Source organism: Hyla sarda, chromosome 9, assembly GCF_029499605.1.
Source record: "Hyla sarda isolate aHylSar1 chromosome 9, aHylSar1.hap1, whole genome shotgun sequence".
Taxonomy (NCBI): Eukaryota; Metazoa; Chordata; class Amphibia; order Anura; family Hylidae; genus Hyla; species Hyla sarda.
The window spans coordinates 173,284,551-173,299,291 of record NC_079197.1 but is presented as its reverse complement, the minus strand read 5'-3'; the positions used below and the strand labels follow the sequence as shown (position 1 = coordinate 173,299,291).

The window sequence follows — 14,741 nt, the reverse complement described above, 5'->3', positions numbered from 1 at the left end:
AAAAATTAAAAGCAGGGAGGGGGTTAGGGATAGATTGGCGATAGGCAGGGACAGAAAAAAATAGGATGGTGGGAGCTACTCTTTAAAGGTAGGGATGTCCCGATATCGATACTAGTATCAGTATCGGGGCCGATGCTATGCATTTGCATGGTATAGTGGACTCGTTTAAAGTCCCCGATACCTGCTGCCGCTCCACTGCCCTGTTCTCCCGTCCGCATCATAGTGTTCCATGGAGGAGCATGTGACACACACGTCACTCTACCTCCTCGCCTGCGCCCAGCGTAACGCTACGGAGGAAGCAGAGTGACATATATGTTACATGCTCCTCCATAGGACGCCATGATGCAGATGGGAGAACTGGGCTGCTGTCTACAAGGGGGGGCCTGCAGTCTATAGGGGGGCTGCTGTCTACAAGGGGGCTGCTACTAATGACTGCCGGGGGGGCTGCTGCTAATGTCTGCAAGGGGATACTACCTACTATTAAAGACAAACTTACAGCAGAGTCACCTGCACTAACTTGAATTTATAGTTAGATAGTGCAGGTGACCCAGTTTCTACCGCTGCTCATCTGTGTACAGCCGCCTCCATTGTACACAACAAGGAACCCACATATTGGCACGGTAATCGGCGCCAGAGACCAGGTCACCCTGGTGTCAGATTCCCTTTAAAATAAAAGTACTTGTACTTGGTATCGGCGAGTACTAGAATTAAAGTATCGGTACTCGTACTCGGTCTTAAAAATATTGGTATCGGGACATCCCTAGTTAAAGGGGTTATTTAGCTGAGAAAAATGTATCCCTTATACGAATTCTAGCGGATAAGTGTCAGGTCAGTAGGTGTCCTCCATTCATCTCTTTGGGAGAGCAGAAGCGGTGTACTAAGAGAGGCATGGAGGGGGGTGTTGACCACTGCCTTGTGCAGTGGTTGACACAGCTCCGTGCATGAGGAAAGCCTGAGCGTCGGGCAGGAGATTCCAAGGGGTCCCAACTGTCGGAACCAACGGGTCCTTTGGATAGGGGATCCATTTTTCTAAGCTGGACTACTCCTTTTAAAGGGATAATCCAGCTCTTAAAACATATGTAACTGTGTGATCCCAGATCGCAATGTCTAAAATGGGGCCCAACTCTCCCTGCTGATAGCTCCGGCCGCCATTCTTCCGAGATGCACTTGTCTCAGCAGTGACGGCCCGTTCAGCCGATCACCCACCCCAGTAGTGTCCTTCCTCAGCCAGTTCTTGGCTAAACAGGCCATCGCTGCCAAGACTACTATGGCTCGGAAGGTGGGGGTCAGAGAGTTGAGCCCTGTTCTGGAGATCGCTGGGGTTGGACCCCCTGCAATCAACTGGATAACCCCTTCAAGGTAATGCCTTTGTCCATGACGGCTCCGCCCCCCCATGTGACGTCACGCTCCGCCCCTCAATGCAAGCCTATGGGAGGGGGCGTGACAGCTGTCACGCCCCCTCCCATAGGCTTGCATTGAGGGGCGGAGCCATGACGTCACAATGCTCCGGCCCCATGATCGACAGTAATCAGACCCGGAGCGAACACGTTCCGGGGACTGATTTTAACGGGGTGCGGCGTGCAAGATCACTGGACCCCCAGCGGTGGGACCCCCGCGATCAGGCATCTTATCCCCTATCCTTTAGATAGGGGATAAGATTTCTGAGCGCCGGAGTACCCCTTTATCGGTGTTCCCTCTACGCGTACTATTACGTCTGTTTCACTAAATGTGGTTATGTTGCCTCAGCAGCTGTACCGTCCAGTGCGGCCTGCGTCTCCCCACGCGGGAGATTCATCAAAACCAGTGTAGAGGAAGACTGGTGCAGTTGCCCATAGCAACCAATCAGATTTCTTCTTTCATTTTTAACAAGGCCTTTGAAAAAATGAAAGTAGCGATCTGATTGGTTGCTATGGGCAACCTTTACTCTGCACAGGTTTTGATAAATCTCCCCCATAGGCCTGAAACTTGCGACTTGGGGGCATCCTGCTACATGACCTGCGCTCTCTTGAGATTCAGCTCACGGACAGATAACTTGACATTTTTCTTTAGAATTTGCTGGTATAATTCAGCATTTATTGTTCCATAAGTGATGGCCATAACCATTTTGACCCAAATGCCGTAAAACAGGCCCAAACTATTTATACTATCACCACTCTCTTTTTACAGTATGAGGTTTTTATGCTAGAATGCAGTGTCTTCCTTTCTCCAAAAACAATGCTTCTCATTTAACCCCTTAAAGGGGTACTCCACCCCTCGACATCTTATCCCCTATCCAAAGGACGTCCGTGACGTCATGACTCCGCCCCCCGTGTGACGTCACGTCCCGTCCCCTCAATGCAAGTCTACGGGAGGGGGCGTGACGGCTGTCACGCCCCCTCCCGTAGACTTGCATTGAGGGGGTGGGGTGTGACATCACACGGGGGCGGAGTCATGCCATCACTGACTTCCGTTCCCTTGGTCACGAAGCAGACCCTCGAGCGCTTCCAGACAAGAAACAGGTGGGTGCTGCATGCTATACAGTGGGGGTCCCCTGCGATCAGACATCTTATCCCCTATCCTTTGGATAGGGGATAAGATGTCTAGGTGTGGAGTACCCCTTTAAAAGGGTACTCCGTTTTGTTTTTTAAATCAACTGGTGCCAGAAAGTTAAACATATTTGTAAATTACTTCTATTAAAAAATCCCTAATCCTTCCAGTACTTATTAGCGTCTGTATACTACAGAGGAAATTTTTTTTTTCTTTTGGGATTTCTTTTCTGACACAACCAGAGTGCTCTCTGCTGACACCTCTGTCCGTGTCAGGAACTGTCCATTGCAGCATAGGTTTGCTATGAGGATTTTTTCCTGCTCCGGACAGTTCCTGACACGGACAGAGGTGGCAGCAGAGAGCACTGTGCTTGTGACAGAAAAGAAATCCAAAAAGAAAAAAACTTCCTGTGGAGCATACAGACGCTAATAAGTACTGGAAGGATTAAGTTTTTTTTTAATAGAAGTAATTTTCAAATCTGTTTAAATTTCTATCATCAGTTGATTAAAAAAAAAAAAAAAAATGTTTTCCACCGGAGTACCCCTTTAACTAGAAAAATGCCAATAGCTTCAGTAATGAGTGAATATGTGCCCTTTTGTATCCTTAGAATCCAGCTCTATCTGTATACTGCTGCTATCTCTATGGGATCAGGGTATATAGTAGTTATACACCTCCCCTCCAGCTCTATCTGTATACTGCTGCTGCTATCTCTATGGGATCAGGATATATAGTAGTTATACCCTTCCAGCTCTATCTGTATACTGCCGCTATCTCTATGGGACCAGGATATATAGTAGTTATACACCTCCCCTCCAGCTCTATCTGTATACTGCTGCTATCTCTATGGGATCAGGATATATAGTAGTTATACACCTCCCCTCCAGCTCTATCTATATACTGCTGTTATCTCTATGGGATCAGGATATGTAGTAGTTATACACCTCCCCTCTAGCTCTATCTGCATACTGCTGCTATCTCTATGGGATCAGGATATATAGTAGTTATACACCTCCCCTCCGGCTCTATCTGTATACTGCTGCTATCTCTATGGGATCAGGATATATAGTAGTTATACACCTCCCCTCCAGCTCTATCTATATACTGCTGTTATCTCTATGGGATCAGGATATGTAGTAGTTATACACCTCCCCTCCAGCTCTATCTGTATACTGCTGCTATCTCTATGGGATCAGGATATATAGTAGTTATACACCTCCCCTCCAGCTCTATCTATATACTGCTGTTATCTCTATGGGATCAGGATATGTAGTAGTTATACACCTCCCCTCTAGCTCTATCTGCATACTGCTGCTATCTCTATGGGATCAGGATATATAGTAGTTATACACCTCCCCTCCGGCTCTATCTGTATACTGCTGCTATCTCTATGGGATCAGGATATATAGTAGTTATACACCTCCCCTCCAGCTCTATCTATATACTGCTGTTATCTCTATGGGATCAGGATATGTAGTAGTTATACACCTCCCCTCCAGCTCTATCTGTATACTGCTGTTATCTCTATGGGATTAGGATATAGTAGTTATACTCCTCAGCTCTATCTGTATACTGCTGCTGCTATTTCTATGAAATCAGGATGTATAGTATTAAAGGGGTATTCCGGCCAAAAACATCTTATCCCCTATCCAAAGGATAGGGGATAAGATGTCTGATCGCAGGGGGCCCGCCGCTGGGACCCCCCACAATCTCCCTGCAGCAGCCCGCATTCTATCCGTGGCTGCGTCTGCTTTTTCTGAAACCTCCGGGCTTCCGAGACGGGGACGTCATGCCACGCCCCCTCCATTCATTTCTATGGGAGGGCGCGTAACGGCCGAAATGCCCTCTCCCATAGAAATGAATGGAGGGGGCGTGGCATGACGTCCCCGTCTCGGAAGCCCGGAGGTTTCAGAAAAAGCAGACGCAGCCACGGATAGAATGCGGGCTGCTGCAGGGAGATCGCGGGAGGTCCCAGCGGCGGGTCCCCCGCGATCAGACATCCGGCATTAGCCACGGGTCCTGGCTACAAGCCCAGAAAGCAGCCGGTACCATCCTGCTATGGCGCGCACTAAGCTCCTGAGCGCACAACATAGAACGGGAGCGGGCACTGGGCGTACATTTTCGCCCTGCGCCCTTATGGTCATAACGTTCGGGCGATCCGTTTAATCTCAGAAAAGCTTTTTAAAAGTCCCATCTGAACAAAAAAAACGATAAAAATTACACTTCACTGTGCAACAAAAATTAACCCCGAAAAAAACGCCCTGATCGCCCACCTATTTACAGTTTAAATCAGTCAGATGGGCGTAAACTTAAAGGGGTACTCCACTAGAAAACTTTATTTTTTAAATCAACTGGTGCCAGAAAGTTAAACAGATTTGTAATTTACTTCTATTTTAAAATCTTAATCCCTCCAGTACTTATCAGCTGCTGTATGTTCCAGAGGAAGTTCTTTTCTTTTTGAATTTCTTTTCTGTCTGACCACAGTGCTCTCTGCTGACACCTCTGTCCATTTTAGGAACTGTCCAGAGCAGGAGAAAATCTCCATAGTAAACCTCTGATGCTCTGGACCGTTCCTGACATGGACAGAGGTGTCTGCAGAGAGCACTGTGGTCAGACAGAAAGGAAATTCAAAAAGAAAAGAGCTTCCTGTGGAGCATACAGCAGCTGATAAGTGCTGGAAGGATTATGATTTTTTTTTATAGAAGTAATTTACAAATCTGTTCAACTTTCTGGCACCAGTTGATAAAAAATTAAAAAAAAGGTTTTCCTGGAGAGTATCCCTTTAATTTTAAAAATAGGAGGGGCTATCAGGTTTAGGGGGCGGGGCTATACAAGCACTCAGCAGCGCAAAGGTGAAAATTGGCGGTGTCCATAAGGGGTTAAAACATTTGCATCCTACAGTGTTTTCCAAACAGGGTGCCCCCAGCTGTTGCAAAACTAAAACTCCCAGCATGCCCGGAAAGCCGAAGGCTTTCCGGGCATGCTGGAAATTGTAGTTTTGCAACAACCAGAGACACACTTTGAAAAACACTGTTATATACAAATGACATCACCAGAGATGCTCCTCAACACCCTCTGGCGCCCCCTGTAGCCGAAAAAGGTGAATTACACAATTTCCGTAACTCCCTTTGACTTTGATAGGAGTTGCGCAAACGGCGTAGTACCGAGAGCTACGCTGTTTACGTAACTCCTCAAGTTACGTAAAAAGCGTAGTTCGCGGGGCTACGCCGTTTATCTAACTCCTATTCAAGCCAGTGGAAGTTCCGCAAATTACGTAACCCACCCACTTAGGCTTTTTTTTAGGCTTCCAGACCACCTCATATGGGCGCAAACAGGTCTGAGGGGGCCGGGAAGTCGTATTTAATCCTCCGGTTGCCGCCATTGTCCATCCTCACACACTTCACCGCAGTTTGATATGCCGCACACTGAGGAGCTCAGGTCTATGTCGTTGGCGGCCACTAGGTGGCGAGCACAGCCCTAACAACCCGTACAGTCTTACACACCGGAAACGGAAAAACGTCACGACAGTCCAAGATGGCTGCGCCGGTTGTGTTTCGGTGTGAGGGGGCGAAGTGACAGATGCCCGTACCTCACCGGGGGATAGTGTGGACTGTGACTGATAGAACGGGAGTATAACCGGTAATACACCCCTCCAGATCAGTAATGGATGTGACCTCTCGTTAACATGTACAGAAATGGACGGAACCATGTCTACTGCAGGGGGGTGGGGACTGTGTGTTATCTGTGGTGTTACATAGGACTGCAGGTCACATCTACTACATTATCTGTACACAGAGAGTTATCACTGTTATCTGTGGTGTTACATAGGACTGCAGGTCACATCTACTACATTATCTGTACACAGAGAGTTATCACTGTGTTATCTGTGGTGTTACATAGGACTGCAGGTCACATCTACTACATTATCTATACTCAGAGAGTTATCACTGTGTTATCTGTGGTGTTACATAGGACTGCAGGTCACATCTACTACATTATCTGTACTCAGAGAGTTATCACTGTTATCTGTGGTGTTACATAGGACTGCAGGTCACATCTACTACATTATCTGTACACAGAGAGTTATCACTGTTATCTGTGGTGTTACATAGGACTGCAGGTCACATCTACTACATTATCTATACTCAGAGAGTTATCACTGTGTTATCTGTGGTGTTACATAGGACTGCAGGTCACATCTACTACATTATCTATACTCAGAGAGTTATCACTGTGTTATCTGTGGTGTGTTACATAGGACTGCAGGTCACATCTACTACATTATCTGTACTCAGAGAGTTATCACTGTGTTATCTGTGGTGTTACATAGGACTGCAGGTCACATCTATACATTATCTGTACTCAGAGAGTTATCACTGTTATCTGTGGTGTTACATAGGACTGCAGGTCACATCTACTACATTATCTGTACTGAGAGAGTTATCACTGTTATCTGTGGTGTTACATAGGACTGCAGGTCACATCTATACATTATCTGTACTCAGAGAGTTATCACTGTTATCTGTGGTGTTACATAGGACTGCAGGTCACATCTATACATTATCTGTACTCAGAGAGTTATCACTGTGTTACCTGTGGTGTTACATAGGACTGCAGGTCACATCTCTACATTATCTGTACTCAGAGAGTTATCACTGTTATCTGTGGTGTTACATAGGACTGCAGGTCACATCTATACATTATCTGTACTCAGAGAGTTATCACTGTGTTATCTGTGGTGTTACATAGGACTGCAGGTCACATCTATACATTATCTGTACTCAGAGACTTATCACTGTGTTATCTGTGGTGTTACATAGGACTGCAGGTCACATCTATACATTATCTGTACTCAGACTTATCACTGTGTTATCTGTGGTGTTACATAGGACTGCAGGTCACATCTATACATTGTCTGTACTATTAGAGTTATCACTGTGTTATCTGTGGTGTTACATAGGACTGCAGGTGACATCTATACATTATCTGTACTCAGAGAGTTATCACTGTGTTATCTGTGGTGTTACATAGGACTGCAGGTCACATCTATAGATTGTCTGTACTCTGGTTACATAGGACTGCTGGTCACATCTATTATTTGTGGTGCTTCATTTCTTCTTTCTTGTATTACAGATCTGTGTAGACGTTTCCCGCGCTCCGATCCATCATGGCGGTCAGCATGGCCTCCCAGTTCTTCTCCCAGGAGGATGCGGCCGCTGAAGTCCTCTCCACCTCAGAGAAGGTAAGAAATGACGTCTGTTCAGAGGAGCATCATGGGAGTACAGCAGTGTTTCCCAACCAGGGCGCCTCCAGCTGTTGCAAATCTACAATTCCTAGAATGCCCGGGAGTTGTAGTTTTGCAACAGCTGGAGGCACCCTGTTTGGGAAACACTGTAGTAAGAGTTAAAAACACCTATAGAGCTTGTACAGGCTCATAACTTTTTTTGGGTGACAGTCCGTTTCATGATGAGCTCATTAAAACACTAATTGCGTGAAACGGACAGTCGTCTCAGAACACCCCCTATCGTGTTGCCATACACTGTCCAGGCATGCTGGGAGTTGTAGTTTTGCAACAGCTGGAGGCATTCTGGTTGGGAAACACTGGAGTAAGCGTAAAAAACGCCTATAGAGCTTGTACAGGCTCATAACTTTTTGGGGTGACAGTCTGTTTCATGATGAGCCCATTAAAACACTAATTGCGTGAAACGGACAGTCGCCTCAGAACACCTCCTATCGTGTTGCCAGACACTGTTCGGGCATGCTGGGAGTTGTAGTTTTGCAACAGCTGGAGGCACTCTGGATGGGAAACACTGGAGTAAGCATTAAAAACGCCTATAGAGCCTGTAGAGGCTCATAACTTTTTGAGTGACAGTCCGTTTCATGATGAGCCCATTGAAACGATAATTGCGTGAAACGGACAGTCGCCTCAGAACACCCCCTATCCTGTTGCCAGAATTTTCAGGGTCGGCCACCTCGCTGTTTCTTTTTCCAGGGTGGGCTCACAGTTGGGGGGTCTCATTTTAAAGCGTACCTGTCACTTTAAAAATAGAAATGAGCGAGGAGAGAAGTGCGCAGCTGAATGCTTCCCTCCCTGTGCATGTCAGTCCCATAGGTTTACATTAGAATTTTTCAGCAACCAATCAGATCGCTTCTTTCATTTTCAAAAAATGAAAGAAGCAATCGGATTGGTTGCTATGGGCAACTCAGCAACTATTCCTCTGGATCGGTTCTGATAAATCCCCCCCCCCCCATAATGCTTTGCTCCTCAGTGTAGATTAGCGTTTCTACAGGGGTACTACCTCAATGTGCATCAGTGTTCCCCCAACTGTGACTCTCCAGCTGTTGTGAAAATACTACTACTCCCATCATGCCCAAACAGCCTATATATCAGAGTTCCCCAACATGGAAGTCCCCAGTTACTACAAGACTACAACTCCCAGCATGCCTAATCTCTCTGATTGCCTCAAACTACAACTCCCACCATTCCCGGACAGCCTAGGTATCCGAATTCCCCAATGTGGAACTCTCCAACTTCTGCAAAACTACAACTCCCAGCATGCCTAACGGCCTGTATGTCAGTTTTTTCTAAGGATGCGTTCACACGGCCGTCTGTCCCCGTTTATTTTTATTTTTTTATCCCCGTTTCGGTTCCGTTCTTTCAGGCTGTAAACGGATTAAAAACGGTTTTGAAAAAATCCCATTCATGTCAATGGGATTTTTTATTTTTACAATCCGTTGGTACCCGTCTGCGCTCATTTCCGTTTTTTTTGACGGCAGAAAATTGGCACATGTGGTATTCTTTTCTCCCATCAAAAAGACGGAAGAAAAAACGGATACAGTAAATTTAACATTGAAGTCTATGGAAAACGGAAGAGCCCTTAATGTCATCCGTTTGCATCCGTTTTTTTGATCCGTTTTTTTTGATCCGTTTTGCCCAAAACAAAAAAAATATAAATATATATATATATATTTTTGATTTATTAACTGAACAATAACGGATACAAATGGATAACATCTGTTTACATCTGTTATTGTCCGTTTTTGTTTTGGACGGGAGAAGAACGGGACGGGTCTAGACGGTCCGTGTGAACGCAGCCTATCATGTATTCTTCATACTGCCGCAAGCTACAACCCCCATCGTGCCCGGACAGCCTATATATCCGTTTCCGAACATGTTTCTCAAACTGCTACTAAACTACAACTCCCATCATGCCTTGAGAGCCTTTATATCAGTGTTCCCCCACCTGTCACTCTCCAGCTGTTACAAAACCACAACTCCCATCATGCCCTGAATGCTTGTATATCAGAGTTTGATTAGTTGTTGCGCCTCAACATATCGTTTCTGTCTCTACTACAGTGTTACCCAACAAGGGTGCCTCCAGCTGTTGCAAAACTACAACTCTCAGCATGCCCAGACAGCCTTCGGCTGTCTGGGCATGCTGGGAGTTGTAGTTTTGCAACAGCTGGAGGCACCCTTGTTGGGTAACGCTTCATTTAGAGTACAACCTTTTGGGTCTCCAGCTGAAGCATGTGCATGCTGGGAGTTGTAGTTTTGCAACAGCTGGAGGCACCCATGTTGGGAAACACTGCCTTAGAGCACAACCTTTCGGTCTCCAGCTGATGGATTTGCATGCTGGGAGTTGTAGTTTTGCAACAGCTGGAGGCACCCTTATTGGGAAATGCTGCCTTAGAGCACAACCTTTGTGTCTCCAGCTGATGCATGGGGAGGCTGGGAGTTGTAGTCTTGCAACAGCTGGAGGCACCCTGGTTGGGAAACACTGCCTTAGAGCACAACCTTTGGGTCTCCAGCTGAAGCAGGTGCATGCTGGGAGTTGTAGTTTTGCAGCAGCTGGAGGCACCCTTGTTGGATAACGCTTCCTTTAGAGCACAACCTTTGGGTCTCCAGCTGGTACATGTGCAGGCTGGGAGTTGTACTTTTGCAACAGCTGGAGGCACCCTTGTTGGGTAACGCTGCCTTAGAGCACAACCTTTGTGTCTCCAACTGAAGCATGTGCATGCTGGGAGTTGTAGTTTTGCAACAGCTGGAGGCACCCTTGTTGGGTAACGTGGCCTTAGAGTACAACCTTTGGGTCTCCAGCTGGTACATGTGCATGCTGGGAGTTGTAGTTTTGCAACAGCTGGAGGCACCCTGGTTGGGAAACGCTACCTTAGAGCACCACCTTTGGATCTCCAGCTGGTACATGTGCATGCTGGGAGTTGTAGTTTTGCAACAGCTGGAGGCACCCTGGTTGGGAAACGCTGCCTTAGAGCACAACCTTTGGGTCTCCAGCTGATGGATGTGCATGCTGGGAGTTGTAGTTTTGCAACAGCTGGAGGCACCCTGGTTGGGAAACACTGCCTTAGAGCACAACCTTTGGTGCCTCCAGCTGGTGCAAAACTACAACTCCCAGTATAGGGATAGGGGATTACAAGCTGACATGGGAATACCCCTTTTTAAATGGGTTATCCATGAAGAAGAGTGCCACCCCTGTCCTCAGGTTGTCTCTGGTATTACACCTTGGCTTCATTGACTTTAATGGAACTGAGCTGCAATACCGCACACAAACCTGAGCACAATTGTGGCGCTGTTTCTGGAAAAAATAATCTATTTTTTTCCTAATCCTATAAGGGGAATTTGGCCGATGGATTGATTTGTTATATAAGGTATTAATGCCGGGTTTCTTTAAAAAATAAAAAATTTTCTTTCAATCCGGCAAACTGGGGGGGAGGGGTCAATTTTGTTAATCTGTTTAATATATTTAATTGATCATTTAATGAACTATTTAATTCTGATTTGAATGTTTTGGATGAATTATGGAAAATAGTTTTTCTTTCCTGTGCACAATTTTATGGACATTTTATGGTAAAATAAAATTTAAACAGTGAAAAAAAAAATCCTGGATGAAGTGTTCTACAGTCACGGCCATAATGTTGTCACCCCTGAAATATTTCTAGAAAATGAATGAAAAGTATTTCTCACAGGAAAGGATTGCAGTAACACATGTTTTGCTATACACATGTTTATTCCCTTTGTGTGTATTGGAAATAAACCAAAAAAGGAGGAAAAAAAGCAAATTGGACATAATGTCACCAAACTCCAAAAATGGTCTGGACAAAATTATTGGCACCTTTCATAATTGTGGAAAAATAAGATTGTTTCAAGCATGTGATGCTCCTTTATACTCACCTGGGGGCAGGTAACAGGTGTGGGCAATATAAAAATCACACCTGAAAGCAGATAAAAAGGAGAGAAGTTCACTTAGTCTTTGCATTGTGTGTCTGTGTGTTCCACACTAAGCATGGACAACAGAAAGAGGAGAAGAGAACTGTCTGAGGACTTGAGAACCAAAATTGTGGAAAAATATCAACAATCTCAAGGTTACAAGTCCATCTCCAGAGATCTAGATTTGCCTTTATCTACAGTGCGCAACATTATCAAGAAGTTTACAACCCATGGCACTGTAGATAATCTCCCTGGGCGTGGACGGAAGAGAAAAAATGATGAAAGGTGTCAACGCAGGAAAGTCCGGATGGTGGATAAGCAGCCCCAAACAAGTTCCAAAGATATTCAAGCTGTCCTGCAGGCTCAGGGAGCATCAGTGTCAGTGCAAACTATCCGTCGACATTTAAATGAAATGAAACGCTATGGAGGAGACCCAGGAGGACCCCACTATGGAGGAGACCCAGGAGGACCCCACTATGGAGGAGACCCAGGAGGACCCCACTATGGAGGAGACCCAGGAGGACCCCACTATGGAGGAGACCCAGGAGGACCCCACTATGGAGGAGACCCAGGAGGACCCCACTATGGAGGAGGACCTCACTATGGAGGAGACCCAGGAGGACCTCACTATGGAGGAGACCCAGGAGGACCCCACTATGGAGGAGGCTCAGGAGGACCCCACTATGGAGGAGACCCAGGAGGACCCCACTATGGAGGAGACCCAGGAGGAGCCCACAATGGAGGAGACCCAGGAGGAGCCCACAATGGAGGAGACCCAGGAGGAGCCCACTATGGAGGAGACCCAGGAGGACCCCACTATGGAGGAGACCCAGGAGGACCCCACTATGGAGGAGACCCAGGAGGACCCCACTATGGAGGAGACCCAGGAGGACCCCACTATGGAGGAGACCCAGGAGGACCCCACTATGGAGGAGACCCAGGAGGACCCCACTATGGAGGAGACCCAGGAGGACCCCACTATGGAGGAGGACCCCACTATGGAGGAGACCCAGGAGGACCTCACTATGGAGGAGACCCAGGAGGACCCCACTATGGAGGAGGCTCAGGAGGACCCCACTATGGAGGAGACCCAGGAGGACCCCACTATGGAGGAGACCCAGGAGGAGCCCACAATGGAGGAGACCCAGGAGGAGCCCACAATGGAGGAGACCCAGGAGGACCCCACTATGGAGGAGACCCAGGAGGACCCCACTATGGAGGAGACCCAGGAGGACCCCACTATGGAGGAGACCCAGGAGGACCCCACTGCTGACACAGAGACATAAAAAAGCAAGACTACATTTTGCCAAAATGAACTTGAGTAACCAAAATCCTTCTGGGAAAACGTCTTGTGGACAGATGAGACCAAGATAGAGCTTTTTGGTAAAGCACATCATTCTACTGTTTACTGAAAATGGAATGAGGCCTACAAAGAAAAGAGCACAGTACCTACAGTGACATATGGGGGAGGTCAGTGATGTTTTGGGTTGTTTTGCTGCCTCTGGCACTGGGGGCCTTGAATGTGTACAAGACATCATGAAATCTGAGGATTACCAATGGATTTTGGGTCGCACTGTACAGCCCAGTGTCAGAAAGCTGGGTTTGTGTCCGAGATCTTGGGTCTTCCAGCAGGACAATGACCCCAAACATATGTCAAAAAGCCCCAGAAATGGACGGCAACAAAGCGCTGGAGAGTTCTGAAGTGTCAGCAATGAGTCCAGATCTAAATCCCATTGAACACCTGTGGAGAGATCTTATAATTACTGCTGGGAAAAGGCGCCGTCCAATAAGAGACCTGGAGCAGTTTGTAAAGGAAGAGTCCAATATTCCGGCTGAGAGGTATAAGGAGCTTATTGATGGTTATAGGAAGAGTGGTCCAACATTCCGGCTGAGAGGTGTAAGAAGCTTATTGATGGTTATAGGAAGAGTGGTCCAACATTCCGGCTGAGAGGTGTAAGAAGCTTATTGATGGTTATAGGAAGACACTGATTTCAGTTATTTTTTCCAAAGGGTGTGCAACCAAATATTAAGTTAAGGGCGCCAATAATTTAGTCCAGACCATTTTTGGAGTTTGGTGACATTATGTCCAATTTGCTTTTTTTCCTCCTTTTTTGGTTTAGTTCCAATACACACAAAGGGAATAAACATGTGTAGAGCAAAACCTGTGTTACTGCAATCCTTTCCTGTGAGAAATACTTTTTCTTGTAAAATTTCCAGGGTGCCGACATTTACGGCCATGACTGTAGGTGTTCGTCTTAATATGTTCTGCTTATTCTGGATTTCAGGTGGTGGAATTGCTGAACATGGCCGTCCTCGCTACCAACGATTCCAAGATCACCATGTTGAAGCAGGTAGGTCTGCACTGTACCCGGAGTACCCAGGCTACGCTCCTTGTCTGCAGAGCTTACATGTTCCATTCATACACAGGTCCAGGAGCTGATCATAAACAAGGACCCGACGCTGCTGGATAACTTCCTGGATGTAAGTGTTTGTCAGGGCCAGCAGAGGGCAGGAGTGTGCAGTGTAGATCAGTGTTTCCCAACCAGGGTGCCTCCAGCTGTTGCAAAACTGCAACTCCCAGCATGCCCGGACAGCCGAAGGCTGTCCGGGCATGCTGGGAGTTGTAGTTTTGCAACAGCTGGAGGCATCCGGGTTGGGAAACATTGGTGTAGATACTAACCCCGCTTCTGTCCATTGTGCAGGAGATCATCGCCTTCCAGGCCGACAAATCCGTGGATGTTCGGAAGTTTGTGGTGAACTTTATAGAAGAAGCCTGGTGAGTCCTGTGTATAGTGAGGGAGGGGGAGTTTAAGGGGTACTTCGGTGGAAAACTTTTTTTTTTTTTAAAGGGGTATTCCAGGAAAAAAAATTTTTTTATATGTCTATATATATATAATATATTTCAACTGGCTCCAAAAAGTTAAACAGATTTGTAAATTACTTCCAATAATTATCAGCTGCTGAAGTTGAGTTGTTGTTTTCTGTCTGACAACAG

General features: G+C 46.5%; 1 protein-coding gene across 3 annotated transcripts in view; it reads left to right on the top strand.

Annotated features, from left to right (window-relative positions):
- Positions 1-2,477: 2,477 nt before the first annotated feature.
- Positions 2,478-14,741, top strand: part of SYMPK (symplekin scaffold protein) — a gene marked incomplete at its 3' end in the record, with an annotated part of 48,775 nt that continues 36,511 nt past the window's right edge. Inside the window, 5 exon segments of one of the 3 annotated variants that reach the window (XM_056541165.1) lie at positions 2,478-2,498; positions 7,657-7,765; positions 14,032-14,097; positions 14,174-14,227; positions 14,449-14,522. In XM_056541165.1, coding sequence (XP_056397140.1) covers positions 7,691-7,765; positions 14,032-14,097; positions 14,174-14,227; positions 14,449-14,522 — 269 coding nt within the window. 3 annotated transcript variants of the gene reach the window in all.